Here is a 27,525-nt window from a genome sequence, read left to right on the forward strand (position 1 = left end):
ATGGCTTTTGACTGTTGTTCTTTTTTTGCTCTTAATATACCAGTTACCCTACCAGGGGATACATACAGAGAAGAAGTCGCTGCATTACAAAAGCAGCTCCATTCGTTTTCAGACAACCAGGAAGTTTTGTCCAGAAGAGATGCAGAGCGACTGCAGGCGGCTACCGCGGAGATTGATCAATTGAAAGAGCAGGTCAGTCGTAGCCCGTGTAACTGTACCTCAAAGTACAAGAGATGAATGAATCAGCCAATAACTAATCTGTGCCGTATTTAAATTTAATGTATTCTGTAAAACTTTAGGCTTCTCATGTTCACATACTGCAGATTCATGTATTTAGGTAATATAATGGATATTATTTAACGCCAACTGATTAATCAGCCATAGAAATCAACAGGGATAGCAATGCTCGTCCCCATGTTACATTGCCATGGAAGCAATATTTGAGCTTTTGTATGTTTCCTGTTTTAAATCAAATTTTCAGGTAGAGAGCATGAAAGCCCAGATGGTTAAAAGAAGTAATGTTTTACACTCAAAAGAGAAAAGGGTGGACTTGAAAAGGATGAAAGACTTGGAACTGGAGGTTTGGTTTTCAAACAATAATACAGCATGTTAGTCATTACTGTCTCTTTCCGATCTGATTTAGTCATTTTTATTTCTGAAATGTCTTTTTGATTTGACAAGGTCAAGCAGCTAAAACAGATACTAAGATCCAGGAACCAGAGCTCATTGTCAACTGCCATTGCGGCTGCATCCAACACAAATACTCAAGGGGATGTGGCCACCGGAACCAAGTCGGCCTCAAACAACATCAACACACTGCTTGAGCGTAGAATCCAACATGTTGAGGCGGAAATGGAGAGACATGATGAAGAGGCCAAAGACAACCTGCGCTCGATGGAGAAACAGTTCCAGAACACCAAGGTACTCCTAAAATTGCGGTATGTGCTTGTCAACGTGAAGTAGAAATGTTAAGTTAGGACTTTTGTATTCAAATATTAAAAAGAAAAAAAATCAACATTGACCAAGTGGTTTTGCAGACTCTGCTTTATTTTAAATCTTTGTTAAGATTCGTCCATTCCCATCCGTAGCTGTCAACCAGAACAATTTCCATTTTTTAACCCACAGCAGAACGTTCCCGCAATATCCCAACAACACACTCACTATATTTTGCATTAAAGATGACAGAAATTGCATGCTGTTTAATAACAAATCATTATTCTATAATCATACTTTCTCGTAATGTATTTATTACATCAACCAGGTGAAGATGAGAATGGAGTGATGTAAAATTAAATACAAAAATTACTTTTTCCTTCCAATGGAATCCATTTTGCTTCAACTGCAATAGATCCATCCAATCACTTTTTGTGTCACTCTTACTCACAAAACAAGCAGAGAATGTGCAAATACAGGATATAAATTAAAGAACAATCCTCGTCTCAGCGGGTGGTGTATGTCCCCCATTTTTGCTCGGGTCCTCTACCAGAGGCCAGGAAGCTTGAGGGTTCTGCGCAGTATCCGTGCTGTTCCCAGCACTGCGCTTTTCTGGACCGATATCCGATGTTGTTCCCGGGATCTGTTGCAACCACTCGTCGAGTTTGGGGGTCACTGCCCGAGTGCTCCGACCACCACAAGCACGACTGTCACCTTTACCTTCCAGGCTCTCTCCAGCTCCTCTCTGAGCCCTTGGTATTTCTCGATTTTCTCATGTTCCTTCTTTCTGATGTTTACATCACTCGGGACCGCTTTGCACTTTATCTATGACCACGATGGCCATGACCATCTTGTCAGTTTGTATCTGGAAGTCCCACAGGATCTTTGCTCGGTCATTCTCTACTACCTTGGGAGGTGTTTCCCATTTTGACCTTGGGGGTTTCCAGTCCATACTCCGCACAGATGTTTAGGGAGACTATGCCAGCCACCTGGTTATGGCGCTCCATGTAGCCTTTCCCTGCCAGCATCTTACACCCTGCAATTATGTGTTGGATTGTCTCAGGTGCCTCTTTGCACAACCTACACCTTGGGTCTTGCCTGGTTTGGTATATCCGTGTCTCTATGGCTCTGGTGTTCAGGGCTCTTTAGCAGCCAGGATAACTGCCTCTGTGCTTTCCTTTAGGCCAGCCCTCGCTAGCCACTGATAGGACTTCTTGAGATCAGCCACTTCAGTTATGGTTCGGTGGTACATCCCGTGTAGGGGCTGTTCCTCCCATGATTGTCCCTCTTCCAGCACCTCATCCTCTGTTCCCCATTGTCTGAGACATTCTCTGAGTACATCATCCGTTGGAGCCTTCTCTTTGATGTATTCATGGAGCTTTGATGTTTCATCCTGGACAGTGGCTCTCACACTCACTAGTCCCCGGCCTTCTTCCTTACGGCTTGTGTACACTCTCAGCATGCTGGATTTGGGATGGAACCCTCCATGCATGGTGAGGAGTTTTTGGGTCTTAACATCCGTGGTCTGAATCTCTTCCTTTGGCCACCTTATTATTCCTGCAGGGTATCTGATCACTGGCAGGGCATAGCTGTTTAATGCCCGGGTCTTGTTCTTGCCATTGAGCTGGCTTCTTAGGTCTTGCCTCACCCGCTGGAGGTATATGGTCGTAGCCGCTTTCCTTGTTGCTAGTTCGAGGTTGCCATTGGCCTGTGTTATACCGAGGTACCTGTAGCTGTTTTTAATGTCTGCTATTGATCCTTCAGGGAGTGAGACCCCTTCAGTGTGGACTACCTTGCCCCTCTTAGTCACCATCCGACTACATTTCTCCAGCCCGAATGACATCCCGATGTCACTGCTGTAGATCCTGGTTGTGTGGATCAGGGAGTCTATCTCCCTTTCGCTCTTAACATACAGCTTTATGTCATCCATGTAGAGGAGGTGACTGATTGTAGCTCCACATATATATGTGGAGCTACCTGTGTGTGTGTGTGTGTGTGTGTGTGTGTGTGTGTGTGTGTGTGTGTGTGTGTGTGTGTGTGTGTGTGTGTGTGTGTGTGTGTGTGTGTGCGTGCGTGCGTGCGTGCGTGCGTGTGTGTGTGTGTGTGTGTGTGTAAAAAAGTATTGGGAGAGGTAAGCATGACATTAGAAGCAGGAAATTGTTTTAAAAAAACAAAAACAAAAGAGCCTTGCCTTGAAACACACACTCTGCAACCAGGGCTACAAGTCTGCCAATAGACAGTGTGACAGTTACACTCGTATATGGTACATAACTCCAGCACAGAAAAGCACTTGAATGGAATGAGGCTCCACATGTCTTTTTATTTTGACATTGAGTCCGAATGGACCATGTTCCGTACCTCCCTTGCTGAGGCGGCAAATCAGAGTTGCGGCCGTAAGGTGGTGGGTGCCTGTCGTGGAGGCAATCCCCGTACTCGCTGGTGGACACCAGTAGTAAGGGATGCCGTAAAGCTGAAGAAGGAGTCCTACCGGGCTTATATAGCCTGTGGGACTCCTGAGACAGCTGACACGTATCGACTAGCCAAGCGGAATGCAGCCTCTGTGGTCGCCGAGGCAAAAACACGGGCATGGAAAGAGTTCGGTGAGGCCATGGAAGCTGACTTCCGGACCGCTTCGAGGAAATTCTGGTCCACCATCCGGCGTCTCAGGAGGGGAAAGCAGTGCACCACTAACACTGTGTACAGTGAGGGTGGGGCGCTGCTGACTTCGACTCGAGACGTCGTGAACCGGTGGGCAGAGTACTTTGAAGACCTCCTCAACTCCACCAACACGCCTTCCTTGGAGGAAGCAGTGTCTGGGGACTCCGAGGTGGGCCCTCCGATCCTTGTGACTGAAGTCACCGAGGTGGTTAAAAAGCTCCTCGGTGGCAAGGCCCCGGGGGTGGATGAGATCCGACCGGAGTTCCTAAAGGCTCTGGATGTTGTGGGGCTGTCCTGGCTGACACGCCTCTGCAACATTGCGTGGTCATCGGGGAGAGTGCCTCTGGATTGGCAGACCGGGGTGGTGGTCCCCCTTTTTAAAAAGGGGGACCGGAGGGTGTGTTCCAACTACAGAGGGATCACACTCCTCAGCCTCCCTGGAAAGGTCTATTCAGGGGTCCTAGAGGGGCGGGTCCGTCGGAAAGTCGAGCCTCAGATTGAGGAGGAACAGTGTGGTTTTCGTCCCAGCCGCGGAACAGTGGACCAGCTCTACACCCTTAGCAGGGTCCTCGAGGGCGCATGGGAATTCGCCCAACCACTCTACATGTGTTTTGTGGACTTGGAGAAAGCGTTTGACCGTGTCCCTCGTGGAGTTCTGTGGAGGGTACTTCGGGAGTATGGGGTACAGGAGCGGCTGATACGGGCCGTTCGGTCCCTATATGACCGATGTCAGAGTCTGGTTCGTATTGCCGGCAGTAAGTCGGAATCGTTTCCAGTGAGGGTTGGGCTCCGCCAAGGCTGCCCTTTGTCACCGATTCTGTTCATAACCTTTATGGACAGAATTTCTAGGCGCAGCCGAAGCGTTGAAGGTTTCCGTTTTGGTAGCCTCAGTATAGCATCTCTGCTTTTTGCAGATGATGTTGTACTGTTGGGGCCTTCAAGTGGAGCTCTCCAACTCTCGCTGGAGCGTTTCGCAGCCGAATGTGAAGCGGCTGGGATGAGAATCAGCGCCTCCAAATCTGAGACAATGGTTCTCAGTCGGAAAAGGGTGGATTGCCCTCTCCGGGTCGGGGAGGAGATTTTGCCTCAAGTGGAGGAGTTTAAGTATCTGGGTGTCTTGTTCACGAGTGAGGGTGAAAGGGATCGAGAGGTCGACAGGCGGATCGGTGCGGCGTCTGCCGTGATGCGGACTTTGTACCGATCTGTCGTGGTGAAGAAGGAGCTGAGCCAAAAAGCAAAGCTCTCAATCTACCGGTCGATCTACGTCCCAACCCTCATCTATGGTCACGAGCTATGGGTTGTGTCCGAAAGAACGAGATCCCGGATGCAAGCGGCCGAAATGAGCTTTCTCCGTCGGGTGTCCAGGCTCTCCCTTAGAGATAAGGTGAGAAGCTCGGTCATCCGGGAGGGCCTCAAAGTCGAGCCGCTTCTCCTCCACATCGAGAGGAGCCAGATGAGGTGGCTCGGGCATCTGATTAGGATGCCCCCGGGACGTCTCCCTCGCGAGGTGTTCCGGGCATGCCCCACTGGCAGGAGACTCCGGGGACGACCCAGAACACGCTGGAGAGACTATGTCTCCCAGCTGGCATGGGAATGCCTCGGGATCCGCCAGGACGAGCTGGAAGAAGTGGCTGGGGAGAGGGAAGTCTGGGCTTCCCTACTGAAGCTGCTGCCCCCGCGACCCGACCCCGGATAAGCGGCAGAAGATGGATGGATGGATGGATGGACGGTATATTTTTATTATGACTGTTAAAATCAATAAGTTCCATACTATGAATGAAAATCAGAATATGTAGAATACACAAGGGATTTTTCTCCGGTAGGACAGGCTGCAGTCATATCATCATAAACAAGGACATGACAAATAAGTATGCAAGGACTTTCCCATAACTTTCTCAAGCTCAACAGTGAAAAAACTGAACTTCTTCTTGTCGGTACCAAATCCACCCTCCACAAAACTAACAGTTTCTCCCTCACCATTGAAAGTTCTACCGTGTCCCCCTCCCCTCAGGTCAAGAGTCTGGGTGTCATCCTCGATAGCTCACTATCCTTTCACTCCCATATTAATAACATTACTCGGTCTGCTTATTTCCACCTCCGTAATATTAACCGTCTCCGTCGCTCGCTCACCCCTCACTCCGCTGCTATCCTTATCCACAGTCTTGTCACCTCCCGCATCGATTATTGCAACACACTTCTCTTCGGTGTCAATCAGAAATTTCTCCATAAACTCCAACTCGTCCAAAATTCTTCAGCCCGGATCATCACTAGAACCCCCTCCTTTCACCACATCACCCCTGTACTCCAGCAACTCCACTGGCTACCGGTTAAACATCGCATCGAATTCAAAATACATCTGTTTACTTTCAAAGCCATCCATAACCTTGCTCCTCCCTATCTTTCTGACCTGCTTCAAATCTCTGTTCCCTCTCGGTCCCTCAGATCCTCATCCTCCCTTCACCTCTATGTGCCCTCTGCCCGTCTCACCACGATGGGATGCAGAGCTTTCAGCCGCTCTGCTCCCAAACTCTGGAATTCTCTCCCACCCAACATCCGTAATATTGACTCCCTCCCTATTTTCAAGGCTCATCTCAAAACCCATTTGTTTAAAATTGCTTTCAATGTCTAATTCTCTCTGCTATTTTAGTATTTATCATTTTACTTATGGTTTTATTGTTATGTGCTGTGTTCTATTGTTTTTATTGTAAAGTGTCCTTGGGTGTTTTGAAAGGCGCTTGAAATAAAATGTATTATTATTATTATTATTATTCCGTCATGTGACGTCAGTGAGACAATGTGCAAAGTATCAAACAGAGCTAAAGTTATCAGTGAGATATATATATATATATATATATATATATATATATATATATATATATATATATATATATATATATATATATATATATATATATATATATATTTGAATGTATAAATACCATATGAAAATCTATGATATACATCGTTACCCTCTTAAACAAAAAAGCAAACAACCAATTGCATTCATTGGTGTGGCTTTCCTGAAAAAAAAGGCTTCTTTCCAGTTTTGTTTTGACTGTACTTGCCCTATAAAACAATGATTCTTAAAATTGGCTAAGTGTTGTCAAGCTGCTCTATGACCTCCGTTGGGGCACATGAATAGGGGGCAGGGAGGATCATGCCCTGTTTTTGCATATGTCTTATGATATCCAAAATAGAGTCCAATTCCAAGCGGAAAGCTTCCAGCTCTCTGACCTTATCCACTGCTATGCACCTCCAATGATCAACTTGTATATATATATGCAAGGACATTCCGTCATGTGTCACATCTCACATACAGTATACTCATATAATTGAAGATAACTGTATGTCTGTGTCTCATCATCTAGCTGCGGTACGAACATCAGATCTCTGAGTTGGAGCAGCAGCTGAAGGACAAACAGGAGGGCGCAGAAATTTCAGCGTCGGCGACTGAATCAGAGGTGTCGCAGGTTGAAAGAATGAAGGTTGAGCTAAAGCAGGTACAAGAAGCCTACGAGCAGAAGGAAGCCATTCTTCAAGATCAGATTGAAACTCTCAAGAAACAAGTCAAATGCAAGTTAAGTGCTAAATAAATATGTAACAAGTCAGCCTCATGGAAAATAATACGACAGATTAATTATGGATATAGTTCTGCAAATGGGGTCATTTATAAATTTGAAGGTGTGCAGCGTCATTAGGAGGTATTTAAAGCAATTTTTGCCCTCAACATAGGTTGTATGTCTTTTTATAAGGTGACACACAGGAAAGTGTTATTTGAAGTTCCGGAGAGCGGGATTATATGAAGAAGCGCAGTGTCGTTAATTAGGAGTTCGCACATCTGCTTCATTTCATAGTTGAGAGGTTCCCTGTGTGATTCCCAGACCCGCCCCTCCTCTTTGTATGGCCTTCCTCCATTATTTCAAAAACAAGACCAAATTGTCCACCAGTGTGAATGTGAGTGTACACATTTGTATTTGAAAAATGAATCTATGTACCTGCCGCTCAGTTCAGGGTTACCCCACCTCAGGCACAAAGTCAGCCGACATAAGATTTGACTCAGCCATGACCCTAATGGAAACAAACGCATCGGTTCACTCAATGCAGTTCTGTACTCTTTTTGCAGTAATTCTTAAAATACTGATCCCTGCTGGGATGAGCGATGCAGGCCCATAAATGAGACGTTCTACATTTATTCCTTGCAGACCCTACACAGCCCAACCCGACACCAACGTCAAGCTGAGGAAGCGCACGGCGCCCGCATAACCCGACTCAAACAAGAGTTATCCACTAAAACACAAACAATTCAGGAGCTGACTCACACTTTGGAGAGACTGCAGAAAGAGAGGAGGAACATGCTCTCCGGCTCTAATTTACAAGATTCGCAAACCAAAGAGCCCAAACGACAACCAAACATAGTCAAACCAGCCTTATCCAGACAAGAAGATATGTTCCCCGCTGCTCAGTTTGAGAAAAGCTGCCAGCCCTCAGTCTTTACAGGTATGCGTGGGAGAACTTGTCAGAAATGTGGAAAATGTCATGCATTCATCTAAACTAGTCCCGACAAATACTTTGCCATCATCGCGTACAACAGAAATTAATCTGATTAGGTCAACTATGACTAAATACAAAATAGTATGTTTGTAATAGTACTAGTAGTTAATGCAGTTGCACAAAAGTTAATGTCTATTATTATGTGCACAGTTTCCAATGTTTGCTGTACTATTTCAGCCATCTTTTGTTTTATCTGTACTGTCCTTGCACTGTACAGGGAGTCACGTCACAGATGTGCTGAAGGAGAATGAGGCTCTTTGGGAGCGTATAAAGCAGCTTGAGCTTGGCTATGCGCAACAAAAGGAGGCACTGAAATGCCATGTGGTCCAAGCCAAGGAGGAGCTGTGCAGGTGTGTGTTAACCTTCAAGCTCTGCAATAGGGTCTGGAATGGGGCTGACTGAATGTGAAACTGTGTGTCAAGGCAAAGGGATGAATTTTTGGATCAGATTTCTTCTCTGAAGGCAGAAAAGCTCAAGGCATTGGAGCACATGCGAGTCACTCACGCCATGGAGCACTCTTCTTCAAAGGTTGCCCAACTCAGCAATGAATTGAACGCTCGAGAGGTAATAATAAGAGAACACCAAATTGCAGGCTTTTTCAGAAGAATCAATTATGTCAAAAACAAAAATGTTGTTGTCATTGATGCACTCATGTCCTGCAGATCATGGTGAATCTTTTGCAAAATCAACTGAAAGACCTGCACGGGGTCAAAGAAGCACTTGCCCTATCCGTAACTCGAGAGGCGGCTTTGGAGACTCAGGTTACATTTTGATCATTCTTAAAGTATCTGATTTTTTTTTTCACCATGCTTTTTTTTACATCATGTCACCAGAATTTTTGCAAGTTGCATTTCCATCTAAAAGTCAAGGTCCTGTAATAAAGTTTTTCAGAGGTTTCTTCAGTCTTATTTTTATAGCTCGTTACACTAAGAGTATCTACCAGAAAACTGCATATTTTCCTCAACTATTTAATGAATGCCAGAGGATCAATACAAGGCTGTCAAGTCTTTCTGTCTGCCTTCTCAAATGCAATGACAAGACTGAGCTTAGAGTGCAGCATAATGTCACTGGTATCAAATGTTTCTGGTCATGTACTCTCCTGTCTCACAGTACATCATTCAGTTTTTTTGCTTTTGTACTAAAATGGATATGTTGGAATAACGTACTTACATTTCAAGTCTGCACACAATATGCTTGATCGATTTAGCTGTGTCTACCACCTCATTCACATGAGAACATCGTTGCATTTGATGGCTGACAAAAAAATTGTAATGGCTAAGTATGGATTACATGAAACATTTGGGAACTTTATTATGAATTTAATTAACAAGTGGTTGTCTTATTGCAATTGGAAGGAATATGACTTTGTATGATTTGATGATGTTGTTTTCTCTGTCAGATTATACTGTCACCTGTGTTGTGGAAAACGTCAAAAGTGGTCACGTATTTTATTGCATTTCTTCTGGTTATTTCTCTAGTTAAGCAAGGTGTTAAAGGAACTAAAGGAAGCCAAAGAAGCACAGACTCCAGAAGTGAAACTCCTTTGTAGCCTGGAGGCAAAGCTGCTCACCATGGAGATGAGACAGCACGATAGAGAAAAAGAGTTGAACCAGGTAAATTGTGTGAGACATGTAATGAAACACATTGTCTTGGCCTTTGTGATCAGATGAGGCGAGTTGTTGTTGTTGTTCTCAAACTCTCATTGAATGATTCACCAGAAAAGGAAAGTACACCGTTTGTCTGCCTTTACATTGTTCAAATCAAGACAAAATGCTATCTTTAAAATCCTTCCTTCAGATCATTGGAGGTTCCTGGCCTGAGGGTGATCAGCAGGCACAAGTTGATCATTGGAGGGGCATAGCAGTGGATAAGGTCAGAGAGCTGGAAGCTTTCCGCTTGGAATTGGACTCTATTTTGGATATCATAAGACATATGCAAAGACAGGGCATGATCCTCCCTGCCCCCGATTCATGTGCCCCAACAGAGGTCATAGAGCAGCTTGACAACACTTAGCCAATTTTAAGAATCATTGTTTTATAGGGCAAGTACAGTCAAAACAAAACTGGAAAGAAGCCTTTTTTTCAGGAAAGCCACACCAATGAATGCAATTGGTTGTTTGCTTTTTTGTTTAAGAGGGTAACGATGTATATCATAGATTTTCATATGGTATTTATACATTCAAATAAAATTTTGATTACATTATTGTGGTTTGTTTGCATTAACTGAACATAGTATTGGAAGGACTGATGATGCATTTGCTCTAAAATGTAAGTTTTTTTACAGACTGCATCTTTGCAAGAGTACGTAATTGTTAATTTGCCAAGTGGGTGTGAAAGAAATGTTAAATACACTCAGATCAGAACCCTCTAGTAAGAAACTACATTCATAATGTAGAAAAAGAAAATGCAGTCTGTTTACTCTGGCTTTTTTTTTACTCGCTTCATGATCTCTGTACTTGGTCATGTGGGGTGGAGTAAGTTTTCCTTTATATGTGAGAACATAATTCAAGATCTGCCCCAAATCATCACAGTTGGGCAGAAACCTATGTCTGGTTTCAAAAGGTTGGAATTAACCTTCTCTCTTTTCTAACGCTTCAACAAATGCAGTATTTTATTTAATGTTGTCTTGAGGGGTGAGGATTCTGCCCAATGCCAGCAATGTTTCCTGCTCTGTGCTGAAGTCCGTTTCAAGAAGCAAAACCACCCTGTGCAGAAGTGTGAATTAGCATGATTGACAGCTTTGAGGGAGAACAATCCGGCGCAGATCTCCAATGATGGCCAGGGCAAAACAATTCCCCTCCACTGGTTTGAGGGCATTCATATTTTATTGGGCACCGACTGACACAGTTGGTATTATCGGGTTGCCATTCTCTACCATCTCATCTCATTTTCCGTACCGCTTATTCCTCATTAGGCTCGCGGGGGTTGCTGGAGCCTATCTCAGCTGTCTTCGGGCACGAGGAGGGGGACACCCTGAATTGGTTGCCAGCCAATCGCAGGGCACACAAAGACATACAACAGTCACTCTCACACTCACACCTAGGGACAATTTGAAGTGGTCAATCTGCCTGCAATGCATGTTTTTGGAGCGTGGGAGGAAACCGGAGGACCTGGAGAAAACCCACGCGGGGAGAACATGCAAACTCCACACAGGGAGGCCGGACCGGGACGCGAACCGGCGACCTCTGCACTGTGAAGCCGGTGTGCTAACCACTCGACTACCGGGCCGCCCAATTCTCTACCATATAAAATAAAATTACATGGATGTTATAGAGTGGCATTTTCCCCCAGCAGTTTCATGTCCATCTGCCCCTGTATCATTTCAACTAGCACTTAAAGACCCTCCGTAGACTACAACAGATCCAGTGTCATGCTTGCATACAATATTCAGTACTTGCTTCTTTAACATAATTGCATTCATTTGTATTTCTATCTTTCTATAATTCATTTCTATCTTTGATATATTCAGAAGTTTTTCATCAACTTGAATGCCAGCGTTTGCTTCATGATGTCAGATTTACAGTAGCTTGCACAAGAATTCATAGTCGAACCTTTTTAGACTTTCTCACATAACTAGGCTAAACAATTGTATTGTATAAGTGGTAGCTATAGAATACCATGTAATTTTCGAATGGAAGGACATGATTTTCAACAGCGGTGAGCCGTCCAAAGCAGCAATGGCTTTTTTTGATTTCTTAATTGCCATCAGAAGCATTGGCCCCCTATTTGATGACAATGAGATTCATTTATTGCAGATAGCCTATTCCTTTGATTTCATCGCATTTCTCCTGGCGTCACTATTTCCACAAATGTACTGTGTATGACTGTCAGATGTTATGTCCAACAAATGGCCTCGATGTGCTGCCATGTCAATCTAATCAACCGGGGCCTTACGAATTTGTAGCGTTGACGTATGTGCCTTGACCTTGTAGCAGCTGTGACTTATTTCAAATGTGTTCTTACAGGACCAGCAAACTGGATGTGAATGAGCTGAGAATATGTCGATCCTATTTGGTTGTTGAGAGCAAAACGTTTTAGAGAAAACTGATGTTTTCTATTTTTATTTTATTTTTAGGGGGGGGGGGGTCTGTGGAATAGGTAGACCACAACAAACTCAGTTATTTATATTTCAAGTTGGGGTAAAGCCCAAATTACATCATTCATTGTTGGGGTTTGCCTCTGATTTGGGAATCGAAATTGTGTTTAAGATAAGTCCTAACGAAGATAAAATGATGAAGCCTCCTTGGATGAGAGGTAAAACATAACAAGACAAACAGAGCAGTTTCGTCCCGATCGATTCAGTGTCCTGAGAATGATTTAGAGAAGGAAAGCTATTTTCAGCTGATGTAAAAATGTTAAAAACAATCAGTGAAAATGCGCAAAAACGGCTGGCAACATGGAGGTGGCTGCTCTGAAAGCAGTGAAAGAGTGGATATCATCACAACCTTGGTGCATAGAATGTCCTCTTCTTACACGCTGCAAATGTACAGGATAGGTTAAAGTGAGGTCTTATTGCCACTTGAAGGCACACTCAGTCTTTGCAGGTTTGTAGCAGATATTTTGGGGCACGGGAGGTGGCGGGGAATTAGCCCTGGAAGGCATGGATCTCCTCTTGGCTGAAACCTTGCTGCTTGACCAACCTGACCAATAAAAGTAAAATCAGGTTATTCTCTTTTATATTGGTGTGACCAACGCATATTTCATCTTTATCCAAACATAATCAATGACATTATGCTCAGTTTTCCATCAGTGATCTACAACTAGCCAATTAAGTACACAGCAAGAAGTCTGTCCTATCCTGTGCTGTGTCTTGTTATAAACTACAGTTGTTGTGATACCAACAATCCCCAATGTTTGAAGGACAATGGGAATTAAGAAAAAACACTACTTTGGTCTCCGCACATCAGCTGAGGTTCAACAACATTGAAGAACTTTCTTCCCAGTCCCATATAAACAACTTAACCCAGTCTGCGTACTTCCACCTACGCAATATCAATCGTCTTCGCCTGTCTCTCACTCCTCACACCACTGGTATCCTTGTCATAGTCTGGTCACCTCCCGGATTGACTATTGCAATTCACTTCTCTTTGGTGTCCCTCAGAAACTTCTTCACAAACTTCAACTTGTCCAGCTCAGATCATCACCAGAACCTCATCCTTTGACCACATCCACCCCCGTCCTCCAAGAGCTCCACTGGCTCCCGGTCAAATATAGAATCAACTTTAAAATTCTACTTTTTACATTTAAAGCTATCCATAACCTTGTCCCCCCCCATACCTATTTGACCTTCTTCAAATTTATATTCCCTCTCGTTCCCTCAGATCCTCTTCCTCCCTCCGCCACTGTGTGACCCCCCCGCCCCCCTGCCCGTCTCAGCACGATGGGTCAAAGAGCCTTCAGCTGCTCTGCCCCCAAACTTTGGAACTCATATCCTCGCAACATTCATAACATCAATTACATCAAAATCATCAAAATATCTTCCCACCTTCAAGTCGCATCTCAAAATCCACCTATTTAAAATTGCATTTTCTGTGTAACCTCTCTTGTTTCTATTTATAATTGTATTTTATTTATTTCATTGTATTTGTGATTATATTTTATTTATTATAGTACCTATGCTTGACTGTAAAGTGTCCTTGAGAGCTTTGAAAGGCACTTAAAATGTAACATATTATTATTATTATAAGAATAAATAAACAAAGTGGTAGGAATCAATCAGCCTTAAAAATCTGACAAAGCCATTATCCTTCCTAGGATGAAAAAAATACACTGCCAAATGATCACAAAATAACCCAGTACGTCATTCAAATGACTTTGTCTAGCTCCAGTTTTACATACCTGATTGTCTCTTCAGTAAAGTGTGTGGGGCCACATACACAAACATAGCACTTGGAGCCCTGGGGTCGCCTTAGAAAATCCCTCATGATTGTATCGTCCACTCGGCCCTTCCTGCCAGTCCAGCTGTCACATGGCTCAGAGAGAATGTGCTCCACCTGGAACCTGACGGAGTCAACGAACATAAATATTTTGAGCATGTCATGTGAGCAGGTGCACTTCTTGCGAGTTTTGCAAGGTGCTTAGAAAAAAATGTATTATTATTATTATTATACAAAGGGACATAAGTCTTCTTGTGCCCGGATAAATACAGAGGGTTGTGTCAGGAAGGGCATCCGACGTAAAAGCTTGGCCAAAACAAACATGCGGATCAAACCTCTAAAGATGGAGGACACTGATTTGCTGTGGCGACCCCTTGAAGGGAAAAGCCGAAAGGAAAAGAAGAAGATTATTATTATTATTATTATTATCAGTGCATAATTGTGGTAGTGACCTTGAGTGGGGCGATTTGGTTCTAAAATGAGATCCCCCCCCCGTTTGAAAATAATTGTTCAAAACTTGGAGAAAGTGGCCCATCAAGCAACCCATGGCACTTTTAGCGGTTTTTATTTTGTTAAAAAACCCTCAAGGGATTTATATAGATAAATGTAACCTGGCTATTATTGTGAGGTTTTCCTGTCACTGAAACTTTATGTTGCTTGAAATCGCAAATTCCGAGACACTTCTGGTGACGTTTTAATGAATGGGAAGGTCACCTTTCATCCTGAGCTGTAAGTTCATCCAATTCCCTTCGCCACAGGATGTCCTCTTCGCGTCGGTTAAAAAATAGCAAGTGGGTTTTCCTGGGGATGGACACATACAGTTGTGGTCACAATATATTCACCATATGAAGGACATTTCTTTTGGGCTTGTTTATTGGGAACCATTTTTTTACAGGATGCCAATTTATAAGTCGCACTTTGAGGATCAATAAAAATTTAAAATTAGAATTTATTAACACATATCGAAAGGATGTTTGGGTGTTTTTTTTTTTAAACAAACCTGATCGCAAAGCTCTCGTGTAAGGCCACTCGAATGAGACGAGACATTGGAGTGAAGCCAGTACCTGCTGCTAAAAGGTAAAGAACTGTGGTATCACGAAGTGGGCGGAGACCAAAGGTGCCCTCTGGACCGCTAACAGATACATGGTCACCTATAGAGTGACAGCAGGCAAGAGTTGCAATGAACATCACTAAAGATGTCGGTAGCATATAAAGTGAAGCAATTGAGCATTACATTACAAAATGAATGTGGCTTCATTAAACTTAAGAATTACTGTATTTATTCAAGTATAACATGCAACATTGTCTACCTAAAAAAAGAACTCAGCTTAATCCTTTCCAGGAGGGGGAAGCATTTCCATGGCTATTCTCGTGGCCATTCTCAGCATTCAGCTTCGATTCTTGGAAAGACCCGGATCACACGCATTCCTTTTTTTTATTGTTGATTACCATTTCTTTAGCTACGCTTCATTTCCTTTCCTCGCCCACACTGAAACGTGAGTTAAGCATTGCTGTTTTGCACAATTACCAATATCCAGATTTCGATTTAGTGTTTACATTGTCAATAAATGATTTTCATCACAATGCTTGGTCTGAGCCAAGAAAAAGTGAAACCAAATTTTAGACCGATTTTTAATTGAAAATTAGGGGTGCGCATTATACACGTGTACGTGTATAATGCGTATGAGTTATGTGTACGCGTTATACTCTAATAAATACGGTAAGAGAAGCCTCTTAATTATGTCATTGTTAACATACAGCATCCGTAATTTTCCACATTCGTGTTTGAGATGTTTTTGTGAACATTTTTTAAAAAAGGATTTTTTTTCTAAAAACATCTAACTTTGTATTTTTTTTATGGAGTTGTAGTAATCGCCCTTTTATCGCTGCAGATCACAACCACGATAGACGAAAACAAAATAATGTAAATTGCAACAGGAACTTACAATTATTTCAATCATAGATTTATCTCTTATTTTTTCAATTCATCAATGAATTGGATACAAAACAAATACATGTCCCATTCTTTCAGAAAAAAAGGGGCAGTGATTGTATTTGACAAAACAGAAAATGTACATTGATTCTGGTTTGTTACTGGTTTGATTCATGACATAACATGTTAGGGGATGGGCAAAAAACATATACTTTTGTAAGTCAGTAAAAGCATTTTTTGCAAATGTCTGTGTATTGACGAAACTCAAATACAATCAGCTTGCTTTCATGGAAGGACCTATAAATGTGATAATATTTCATTCTCAAATTAATAGCCGGGCTCGAGCATGCTTTACTGGTTAAGAGCAGTGTTAGTGTAACAACTGCAGAGACTTTGACCGACACTCATTTCAAGACAGATATGTTTGTTGAATGAGAACAATGTGAAATCAAGCAAAGTATCTTGGTTTTAAGAGTAAATTCATCACTCATTCTCCCATTCGTGAAATGGCAAAAGACTGACCTATGTGTAGGCTGTTCAGATGTTGAGTCAGCAGTCCATCGGGATAAACCTTAATCATGAGGTAGAGGCCCGTTTTTCCTGAGGAGGTATTGGGGCCAATTGAAAGACTCTGGTCAACTGGGGTGTATGGTCGCACTACTTCTGTACCTGAAAAAACAAAAACAGGACAAGGACAATATTGAAATGGGACAGTATGCTTGAAGTGTGTATTTATCTGTTCATACATCCCCATGAAAGAAGATATGAATGTGTTGATGAAGGATATAGATGATGAATTAGACACAGCAATTGAAATGTGATTTGTTCTGTGTAATGTTAACTGATGGGCATCAAAATGAGAGTCTGCAAATGTTTTGCTAATAATAATAGTTTACTTTCTCTGGAAAATGAGGCGTGCAAGATTTAATTTGCATTATCCCGTGAGTTATGAACATGAAATGAAATTTGGATGACATTAACTTCTGGTGATTGAGGCATACGATCGGGAGGACAAGTCAAAGAGCAGCAACATGTTACTTAATGTTGTTTTTTTACGATGCCAGTGTTCAATAAAGTCGCTGTCTTATAATAATGCCTCAAGTCATATTTGGAAGAAAACATTTCTAAAACATCTCATTGGATTGGATTTGCCTTTTTTAGTCTCACAGTGGAGAAATTTACATTTCATAGCAGCAAAGTGATGAAAGGAATGAAAGTAGAAAAAAGAAATACATGAGCTGCTGGAAAGGCAGCCACTCTTGCGGCGCCGTCTTGAAGTCAAAAGAACAACATGATACTCTACCTTGAACCCTACAAACCCTACAAAGTAGCTAGTATTTGCCTCTGGAATAAAATAGTTTGGTGACTATTTGAGGATGGCAAGTATATGATTTTTTAAGGGGGGGGGGGGGGGTACCTTGGATGAGGGATTTGAGGTAGACGTGTTTTCCAACAGGCACATGCATGACAGTCCCACGGGGAAGTTGCAACTGAAACACACGCGTGTTATGGTTCACCTCAGTCTTTGACACCAACACACAATCCCGAAAGAAAAGAGCTGGAAAAAAATAGCATATCCAGCATTAGCTAATGAGATTTAAAGAACTGAACACGATGTCTGCTGCACTTCATTTTAATGCTAAATGTATTTTGTTCATTCAAAAGACATTTCTGGCGTAGCATCTTTCACATCAAAAGGGAAATCTCACTCCGTAGACTTAGTTCAAAGTACTAGTTGGAAAGGATACCACTTTTTTTCAGGATGAACAAGGTAGAAGGGAAACACAGACAACAACGGCTGAACATTATTTTGAGAAAAATCAAAAGCACTTTAAATGGTGGCTGTTTTTGATGACTTATTGGGGTAAATACTTATCGATTAGATTAGAAGAATCAGATTAGAAGATTAGAAGTTATGATGGTGACCATCATGGTCTCAGTTTTTTTTAATCATATTACTGTGCACATTCGCTCGTTGTAAAATGCCCAGTTCTGTAAATGACTGCCCGTGTGATAGACACGTGACCAGCCCAGTGTGCACCCCACTTTTGCCTTACATCAGCTCACCTGCAAACCGAATCAGGACGAGGGTAATGGAAAATGCATGCAAGTTTTTACAAATTCGAAGCTCACCTCTGTCTTTTTTGCTTAAAAAAGTATTGTGCAATTCCAATGGTTGTCCAAAACTCGACCACTTTCCTTCTGCCTGCTTGCGAATTGTCACCTGAATCTTTCCCACGGAGAAGGCAGTGTTAACTGTTGACAAAATGGTAGTACAGTATAAGACCAAGAACAAGGCAAATCAATCTTAAATCATTTACAGCTCCTGAAAATGTGTCAGTACACCCGCACTCCACATGCAATTGCAGTATAAAATGTGCAATCCCGTTATTTAGCAGATCCCCCCCACACTCATTTCTCATATCTTACCTTCAATGTCTCCATCAACATTTTCTGAAAGACCTAAAAATAACAGAATAAACAACATTTCACAACATATAACAATGAGAATATTTGTTTGAGTTTATTTACCTAGAACCACATATTCTAATCACACAAAAAACTGGATGTATACATTGTAAATAGCACAGCCATCTAATGTAGAATACATTTGCATATGTTATAGATGCTTTATACTGTATTTTTATACTTTGCACAGTTCTTTTTATGAAATATTTTTGTGCAGTTGTTCAGTTCAGTTCTCTGCAATTTTTTTGTACATGCAATACTATTAAAGACTTTGTGATTCTGGTTCTGATTTGTAAGACCGACAATGTCCTCGACAACACACTTCGAGAAATGACAATTGGTGTATTTGAATCTATAAAAGAAAACTAAAGAAACACCCATTTTCAACTGCCATATTTACTCACGTAAATGGACCATGTAGGACATTTTCCCAAGTAGCACTTCTACTCGTAGTACACCATCCTCAAGATCAACTACGGTACAACCAGAGTTGGGTATCTAAAAATGGTGTCACAAAAATGCATTATTAATATAATTACAATATGTATTTTGAAGGCAACCCACAGCCCTGGCACAGCTCCCAACTTAATATTGTGGATGTTTTTAAAACAATCAATACAGTATTATGCTCCTAGCATGTGTGCGGCCCATCTTAAGATAGAAATCAACTCAATAGTGAGGTTATTGTATCCACAACATGTGGATACCGATTGACTTTCGGCATAGTATGACTGCAGACTGCGTCCAACTCACAACTTCTCGCCGACTGTGGATGCCACTGTGGAGAGCTTATCAAAATTTATTGTCTCCTACATGTACGACTCGCCTCCAAAAATACAGAGGGAGGTTCTCATAGTTCATCCATGAACGTGTGTCCAGAACAATGCTACATCTGTCAATATAAAGTTAAAAGAAAGGGGTTCAGTGCCTCCCAAATAAGGCATATTTCAGCTTTTCCTCATTTAATGTTTTGATTTTTGTTCACCTCTAACTCAGGTGTAACGGAGCAGGTTAGCAGTTACCTTCCTTTGGGTATAAATAACCAAATGAACCGTTGTTGCGGTTTGGAACCAGTCGTACCTGGACAAAGAAAACATAATTGGAACAGCAGAGACAAATAAAATGAGTTGGTGTATTTATTATTTTGTGTCTTCGCTATTGTAAAACTTGTCTTATACCGAGGTCGAGAGTCTTTGACAGCCAGAGGAGACACTTGGTGGGAGGGGGAAAAGACTGGTTGAGGTGGCGGTATCATTGCTGAGAAAAGAAAAGCAAAAAATGAGAAAAAAAAAACAGATAGGGGCAGCGGCATTTTGAAAAACATCACACCGATGAAATAGTTTTCAATGACTAAATCCATGAATAAAGAAAGTGCCTGCTGATTACAGTTACTGTAACTGCTTGTGCTATGTTGCATATTTAATGTATTGCAATTTTGTATTGGAAAACAACCAACACAAATTAACCACAGGATATTACAAAAAATATGATGGTTACAGATAGACATGAACATTCCTTCATGAGTAGAGTTAGTAACATGTAACATTTCTGGCAGAAGACGCAAGGCCCAAAACTACAATTACACCCTGGCCTGGATGGGAATCTCTTCGGTAAGGAAATGAAATGAGAGCGTGGCAAAAATTGTATGTACTATGTTGTGAAGACTACCATCACTTTCTCTTTGAAGTTAAAATAGATGTAAACTTTCTACAGGGTGACCCAAAACGATGCGTACCCATGAAAATTCCAATTGTGGCTTTGATTAAAAAACTATTTATTTCAAATTACAGCCACACATTATTCAGTTTATGGAAGACCATTCACCAGAGTTTCAGCTATTTCTGTCAATTTTTAGTCAATTTATGGCTTTCCCAAGATGTGTTACAAATGTTCACCATTTCGTTGCAAGCAAACCTGTCCTCGTCTGACAAAGTTGTCAATCACTTTTACACACTCTTCTTTTGGGAGGGTGACCCAAAAAGATACGTCTTACTGAGTCCGTCACTGCAGCAATGTTTACTCTCGAAAAGAGGAGTGTGTAAAAGTGATTGATAACTTTATCAGACAATTACATTTTTACTTGCAACGAAATGGTGGACATTTGGAACACATCTTGGAAAAGCCACAAATTGACTAAAAATTGACAGAAATAGCTAAAAATTGTGAATGGTCTTCCATAACCTGAATAATGTGTGGTTATAATTTGAAATCGCTTTTTCATCAAAGCCACAATTGAAGTGTTCATGGGTACGCAACTTTTTGGGTCACCCTGTAATTGCTTTGCACAGTTGTTAGCTAGTCTGCCCCACAGTTCAAACAAAGGTTTGAATCTCTACTGAGGACTTCCAGTGTAGAGCTTGTGCACGAGCTCAGCTGTGTTTATGTGGGGATGCTCCCTCGACTCCAGCTTCATCCAACATTTGCCCAAAAAGGTATGTTCGGTTACCCAAAGACTGACTTGCACACATACAGTATTTCAAAGTGATTGTGGATCATCCTGATTTCAGCTAGCAACCAGTCAGCTGACATTGGTTCACTGCGCACAACCCGATACACAAAAAGCAGTGTAGAAAAATAGAAATATGCTAGATTAAGATATAAGTAACCAACATCATTTAGATTTCAACAAAAGAATGTTTCCTCAAAATTGTACATCAGAAATATCAATATTTTCAAGATGTAAAATGCTCTCAAAACAGTATTTACATAACTATTACCCAGAGCATTTGGGTGTCTCTCTACATTGATTGTGCCTTTTTTAGTTAAAAGAATCTCATTTAAAGGACAACCGACGTCTCCGGACAAGTTGTTTCCATAATTTGTAAAATGTCTTTAAATGACTTCTACTGAGCGTATTTTACAAAGATTCCACCACATATAGCTATATTTCAGGTTTTAAGACTTGCGCTGAATGTTCCGGAAGTCTTGTTTTTGAGTTGGTGACGAGTCCTCACCCTACGTCACTGAAGGAACGCCCCTGACCGAAAAAAAGGACACATTGTAGCAGTCCTTCCATCACGTCAATGCATTTTGCTGTACTTGTTTGGTCTGAAAACTTCGTGTTGCACCAAAAAGAGGCAGAAGAGGGTGACAAAGCTCCGTGTAAGGAATTAATCAGCCTGTGGAAATGGGCTGATTACTTCCTTACACGGAGCTTTGTCGCCATTTTCTGCCTCTTTTTTAGTGCTACATCCCCCCCCCCCCATTGCATCAAAATGGCACAGAATAAATGTGTTAATCGATTGCAAACATGTATGCTTTCCTCTTCAGATATATTCTCCAAATCTGAAGCCATTGTATTGATTCTCCAGCGAGGCAAGACGTCTTGGGGTGACGCCGCGAACAAGGGGGCGGGACCTTCTGAAACTGGCCACTTCTGGGTTCATTTTTTTGCAGATTTTGTACACTTTAAGTCATTTTTATTGGTGTTTTACATTTGACTAAAAATATCATACTGAGTGTTTTGGGTATTTTAGATGCTATAAAACGTTTTTCTGATGTCAGTTAGGAAACAAAAAAGTGATGTCGGTTGTCCTTTAAATTCAAGTTAAATTGAACTTGGCAATGTTGGGCAATATCATGAGGAAGTTTACAATACTTTGAATAATAATTCAGACCGACATGTTTGCGGTAGTAAAAAGTTTGGTCTCGCACGCACGCACACGCGCACACACACACACGCGAACACACACACACAGAAATACACACACGCACACAGTGATCTTTGCCTGTGAAATTAGTATTTGTGTTTTTAATTTTTGATGGGCAACGATCTTGGTTAACAGTATTTTATTTCTTTTCCACTCTGTTTCTTCAGCCATGTGACTCGTTGAATTGGTTCATAACCTTTTTTGGTTCGAAAAAAAAAAAACCAAAAACATTTCATTGGTTTTGTCATGCCATCAAAAACCAAAACGGATGAAACCAAAATTACAGCAGGGTTGCATCATGTCAAGCGGAAGTTGCATCTTAGTTTATTCGACTCTTGACTCCATTAACAAAGAAAAAAAAGGTCTGACATGCCCTAAAGTAGAAGCCAAATTGATTTATTTTTTTCCTGTCACTTGACTAAACCGAGAAAATAGTTTTACGTCACTGTGGCTGAACAATATGGCTGAAAAGTGTACAATAATAAAAGTATTTCAAATAAGTCAATCTCGATAATTGTATTTTTTATCAGAATCAGAAAACCTTTATTCGTCCCACAATGGGAAAATTTGCAAATTTAGGACTCAAAACAAATACAAGATTTTAAAAAAGGACTGAATTTAGGTAATTTTATTTTAACGTATAATATTTAGCCTTTAATATAGGTCAACACAACTATGAACAAGTGTAAAGCAGTCAATATCAAGACTAAATGAAAGCCTTTGACACAGTAATGTGATTCGTAGGGCTGAGCATTATGGATGAAAAGTGTTTCACAATAAAAGTATTTGGATTGATAGTTGCCATACAGTTGCATGTTATTAGTGATGAGTTGATGATGCATGCAATGAAGAACGCTTATGCCTGCAATGATAACTTGATTCTGTTGCAATGAATAATGCTTACGCTAGATATAATTATGCATTTAAAAGAGAAATGCCACATTTTTTGCGTAGTTATTAATTTTACTCCCTGGTGATTTCTACTATCTTTGTGAATGCTTTTTTCCCTTTATATGATATGATAGTTGTCCATGTTCAGCGCTTTGTTACAGCTTCAGCTGTTTTTAAAGCGCTATATAAATCAATATGTATTGTATTGAAATATTGCTAAATATTTTTTTAAACCTGATTAAAGTAAGAACAATGGTGGCGGAACCTTCGAAGACTGCTTTATCTCATTTGTGGACTGGTTCTTGCCGTCTTCCATTCCTGTATTTATCTGTCCAATTGTGACTTGAGTGTGATGCTAAGGGCCAATAGCCAATATGAGTACCAATAACCCTGTAGTGCGTCAAAAACTGGGATTTCTTTAACTTGTAAACAATGTATCCGTTGCCCTGCAATTGAATGCCAACCAGGGTTTGTTCAGGGTTTGTTTGTAATAGTGGCACAAAATTAACACCTGCCTACAGCATCGACAATGTCCAGATTGGCATTATGCTTCTAGATTTTTTTTTCTATCCAACAATTTATTGAGGGTACTTTCAATGGACAGCAATCATGTGTCTATCGCAATGCATATTGATAATCGCCCAGCCATTACTATGATTTACGTAATTTGAGCCCAAGGCACTTTCAAGCCACTTCCTGTCGACTACATAGACCAGCCAAATGTCAAATTCGCTGCAGTCATCAATGGTTTAAAATTGAGGATCGATCCGCTTAATTCCTATTCTACTAACACATTTACAATCACCATACTGTGTTCAGACTAGTGAGGGGACATAGAACAAAAATGACATGTACTGTAATTGTAAATGTGCATTTTTTTAAATGCTTGAAATTATTTGAAAATACCTTTAATTGTTTTGCTGGGCTTTGTAGCCATCCTGCCTACTAGGCATTCCTTCAACATGGACTCATAATTCACCCACCGGTGGACCTGTGGACAAGTAGAACAGAGTAATGTGCAGTCTAATCTGCAACATTTTAAATTTTGAAGTCAAAGTCCCAGCCAGTCCCGTCAACCAACTATGGTCTTAATTTTTTTAAGTAAAGGCTGGTAGTAAACAGTACATTAAGGCGCATGCTGTTTATACAGTGGCATTTTAAATGGAAATATTTGGAACTCAGTGTACAAAGTAAACACCTGGTCAAAGAGGTCTGTGCCATCGATGCCCGCTGCCTTCATCAGCTCATCTTCTCCACCAGGGTGGTAGTCCATGTAGGGAGTGACATTATACACCATACCTACAAACATTATGTGGTCATACAGGTGCCCTCAGTTGAGTCAAAAATATCAGCCGATGCACAGTTTGTTCAGTGTCAATGTTAAACGATTCTCCGAAGCAGTACAAATAGATTGTGTGCTGGTTTTCTCATTACCTGTAATTTTGCACACAAATATTTTGAAATACTTTGATCGTGTTTGCCTTGATGGCTTTACAGAGGGTTGTGTCAGGAAGGGCATCTGACGTAAAAGCTTGGCCAAAACAAACATGCGAATCAAAACTCTGAAGATGGAGAACACTGATTCGCTGTGGCGACCCCTTCAAGGGAAAAGCCGAAAGGAAAAGAAGAAGAAGGTGTGCTGTAACTTGAATATTGTGTTTGGCGTTACAAAAAAAATCAGAAAACAACTAATTGTATATGTGGAAACAGTAATTGGCAAGAAGTGGGGACAAAGGTAAAATTAAATAGAATATACGTACTAGTAGATAGTCAGATATTTAGACAACTGTACCAAATACTAACGACAATGTATACACACTTCCGACATTCGTATAATTTGTGTAAAAGAATGCAAACACTTCATGTTACTGATACGCTATAGCAGTGGTCAGCTTTATAGCACACTGAGAGAAGTTGGTTCTGTGTTGGGTTCCATGATCAATACCACGACATCTAAACTGTGAGCAGTACATGACAGCTCGCCATAGCGGCTAGTAAACCCCAAAAAATGTTCACGTCAACACGTCAAAGTGAGCGTCTGTCAGTCTGACAAGTGTCCATAAGCATCCTCAAGTTAACATTTCTTGTGACAGGCAGGTGAAGCTTACCTCGTATACATGTCCAACAGTCATTCCTTGTGTTGTGTTTCTGCAATTCTTCATGGCTAACCTCAATTAGACGCCCCCTCAACCCGGTTAGATCTTTTCCACTTTTGGAGAACCGAATCCAGTCCATAAGACTGTGGCCTGGCTTCAAGGCAACCTACAATTTCAAGGACAACCATAAAATTGATGACACGTGATCATTATTAACTCGTTCCAATTAATGAGAAGGGTCCCAAAAAATGGCAATAGGTGTGTTTTTCTTACCTTGGTCCGCCCCGACTGGCCGGGCCGTGCGACCCGCTGTTGGGAACTGGGTGCAGGGAATGACTGAGTTGGAATGTTCAACATGTTGCCAATGCCTCGAACGCAGCACAACTTTCGAAGAAAATCTACTTGAAGAAACCAACGTTACCTCACACAGCATTAAAAACTGCCACCCTTCGAAGACACTGTCAACATTGTTGCGCAATTCAACTGCGCTACAATGCAATGCTATGGTATGTCATGAGCTCAGATAATCAAAACATGAAGCGGCTTTAGAATATAAATCTGTAGCTGCCACTACGTGATGCGCGACAAGAAAAATCCGCTTACTAAATGCAATGACATAGTCAATGGATTTACTACAGATTTACTACAACTACATTCTTCAACGAATGTAACAACACCTCCTACGTCATCAAACGCAGACGGAACTTCACATGGTGCGGTGTCTTTCTCGCTTTCCTATTTTATGAAGGTAGCAAATAACCTTTAAGTACATTACCGCCACCGTCTGAAATGGAGTGTGGGTTGGACAACCCTAACCAATCATGACCTTTGATTCAACAGTATTAAAAGCTGTGTTTTGACCCACCCGCTCATGTATCAGTTTTTGCCTTGCTTGTGTTATTTAGTCACCTCGACTATAAATAACACTAGCTTCTTCTTGTTAAAACACTTGAATGTCCGAGGTTAAAATTTACTCTACAAGCTTTTGGCATGTTTATTCGTGAAAGTCAATATATTGTTTTGACTAGTATGACCGAATAAAAGAAAGAAATGTTCTTGGACGTCAAAATCTATTGTGAACGACAACAAATAATTTATCGGAATCAGCCATCTTTATTGTTGACATTCGCGTCGGGTTTCTGAGCATATCTTATTTCTTTATGTGTTCCTCCTCGGTCGTGAATCCTCGCGACTCCAGCCTCGTACGGGCTTCCATTTGTCCCAAAACTATGTTGTCAAGAGAGGAAAAATACAATTAAGTCGCGAGGAAGGCATTAATGTTAAGATATACCTCCAACTTTCAGCACGCTGTGACGGCCATTAAATATGACGTCAGGTTATTACCAGTGACGCAAAACGCTCGTGCTGGATTGCACTGTATTTCTTTATTTGCCAGACAATGCCGCGATTACATACATAATTAAACGTTGATAATCGTGTATAACATACCGTTTAAGAAGCTGGTCAGAAACACGATGAAAAATGAACCTTGGTCACCCAACTCGCTGTCACAGTCACTATCGTCATCATTCTCCGATTCCGTGGATTTTTCAACTGACATTGTAGACGCCTCGTAGCCGTCCAAGGGCTGCGTTTTTAATTCGTAACGCATCAACTCTTTGATGCCATTGAACGAACCGAAGTATGTCACTGAAATCCTAATCTTTTAAATGGATTATTCCAGTTTGAAATTTTAAGACTGCGCACTTGATTCGTGGTTTTGGCTCCATAATCAGTTACCCACTTCCCACAAATGGTTAGACACCAATAACTTTAAATTTCGTACATGATTGCGTTGCCTGCCTTATTACCAGATATTTGTATAAATAGTTAGATAAAGGTAAACCTACGTGCTAAATATTCATTCACTTTTAATATAGGTAAACTATTCAAGATTTGATAAACTCTAAATTTAGCACATATATCTAGTTATACTCCGGACTCGTGTAGATTGACATTTGTCCGGATGACTTCATTGACCACTGAGTGTAAAATTAATCCGCTCCGCAAAACAAACAATCAAGTGCCAATGGCAGATTATCAAGAAATTGTTGCACTCGTTTCACTGAAGAATGGGGAAATAAGTGTTTTGCTCCTTGAAACTCCATCTCACTCCGCTGGTCAACTAAAAACAGCCATACAACGTCTAGAGCCGTTCATACGGAGTTTGAAGAAATGCACACAAAAAAACATTTAAAACTACAGCACCAATCAGTTATTACGGAGAAAAACATCAAACTAAACTTCCGCTTTTGGGAGAGAGTGAAAAAAGCGCTTGGCATAGGCGATGTAGGCGGTCGCCTAGGCCGCCATCTACTGGCGTATATAGGGGCGACTGGCGTATATATATATATATATATATATATATATATATATATATATATATATATATATATATATATATATATATATATATATATATATATATATATATATATATATATATATATATATATATATATATATATA

The 27,525-nt window shown here is 41.1% G+C and overlaps 2 protein-coding genes and 1 pseudogene across 6 annotated transcripts in view; 1 reads left to right on the forward strand and 2 right to left on the reverse strand.

Annotated features, from left to right (window-relative positions):
* cep162 (centrosomal protein 162) overlaps nt 1-10,341 on the forward strand; it is a 34,277-nt gene extending 23,936 nt beyond the window's left edge. For 3 of the 4 annotated variants that reach the window (XM_088997834.1, XM_088997833.1, XM_088997835.1), the window contains exons 19-28: nt 44-192; nt 482-580; nt 682-921; nt 6,960-7,091; nt 7,794-8,088; nt 8,360-8,492; nt 8,565-8,706; nt 8,805-8,903; nt 9,621-9,755; nt 9,940-10,341. In XM_088997834.1, coding sequence (XP_088853960.1) covers nt 44-192; nt 482-580; nt 682-921; nt 6,960-7,091; nt 7,794-8,088; nt 8,360-8,492; nt 8,565-8,706; nt 8,805-8,903; nt 9,621-9,755; nt 9,940-10,155 — 1,640 coding nt within the window. In that variant the 3' untranslated portion in view covers nt 10,156-10,341. Of the gene's footprint in view, nt 1-43; nt 193-481; nt 581-681; nt 922-6,959; nt 7,092-7,793; nt 8,089-8,359; nt 8,493-8,564; nt 8,707-8,804; nt 8,904-9,620; nt 9,756-9,939 lie in introns of those variants that run through there. The other variant, XR_016115184.1, reaches the window with a different exon arrangement.
* LOC148896635 (uncharacterized) lies at nt 1,027-2,875 on the reverse strand (annotated as a pseudogene).
* A 587-nt stretch (nt 10,342-10,928) lies between the features above and the next one.
* On the reverse strand, nt 10,929-27,317 carry cyb5r4 (cytochrome b5 reductase 4). Of its 2 annotated transcripts, XM_088997836.1 has the most exons (16): nt 26,506-27,283; nt 25,330-25,454; nt 25,069-25,222; nt 24,159-24,259; nt 23,867-23,951; nt 19,598-19,676; nt 19,442-19,499; nt 18,824-18,917; nt 18,381-18,413; nt 18,084-18,206; nt 17,368-17,508; nt 16,473-16,619; nt 15,018-15,168; nt 14,732-14,818; nt 13,980-14,141; nt 10,929-12,781 (listed from the first exon to the last, which is right to left on the reverse strand). In XM_088997836.1, exons 1-16 carry the CDS (start codon nt 26,666-26,668, stop codon nt 12,727-12,729), a joined length of 1,758 nt encoding a protein of 585 aa, XP_088853962.1. In that variant the 5' UTR covers nt 26,669-27,283; the 3' UTR covers nt 10,929-12,726. The 2 variants fall into 2 exon arrangements, 1 of the variants encoding a protein (XP_088853962.1); XR_016115185.1 differs by lacking the exon at nt 15,018-15,168 and having other exon boundaries at nt 26,506-27,317.
* Nucleotides 27,318-27,525: the final 208 nt, after the last annotated feature.

The sequence above is a fragment of the Hippocampus bargibanti genome, linkage group LG06, assembly GCF_051943395.1.
Source record: "Hippocampus bargibanti isolate YZ-2025 linkage group LG06, ASM5194339v1, whole genome shotgun sequence".
Taxonomy (NCBI): domain Eukaryota; kingdom Metazoa; phylum Chordata; class Actinopteri; order Syngnathiformes; family Syngnathidae; genus Hippocampus; species Hippocampus bargibanti.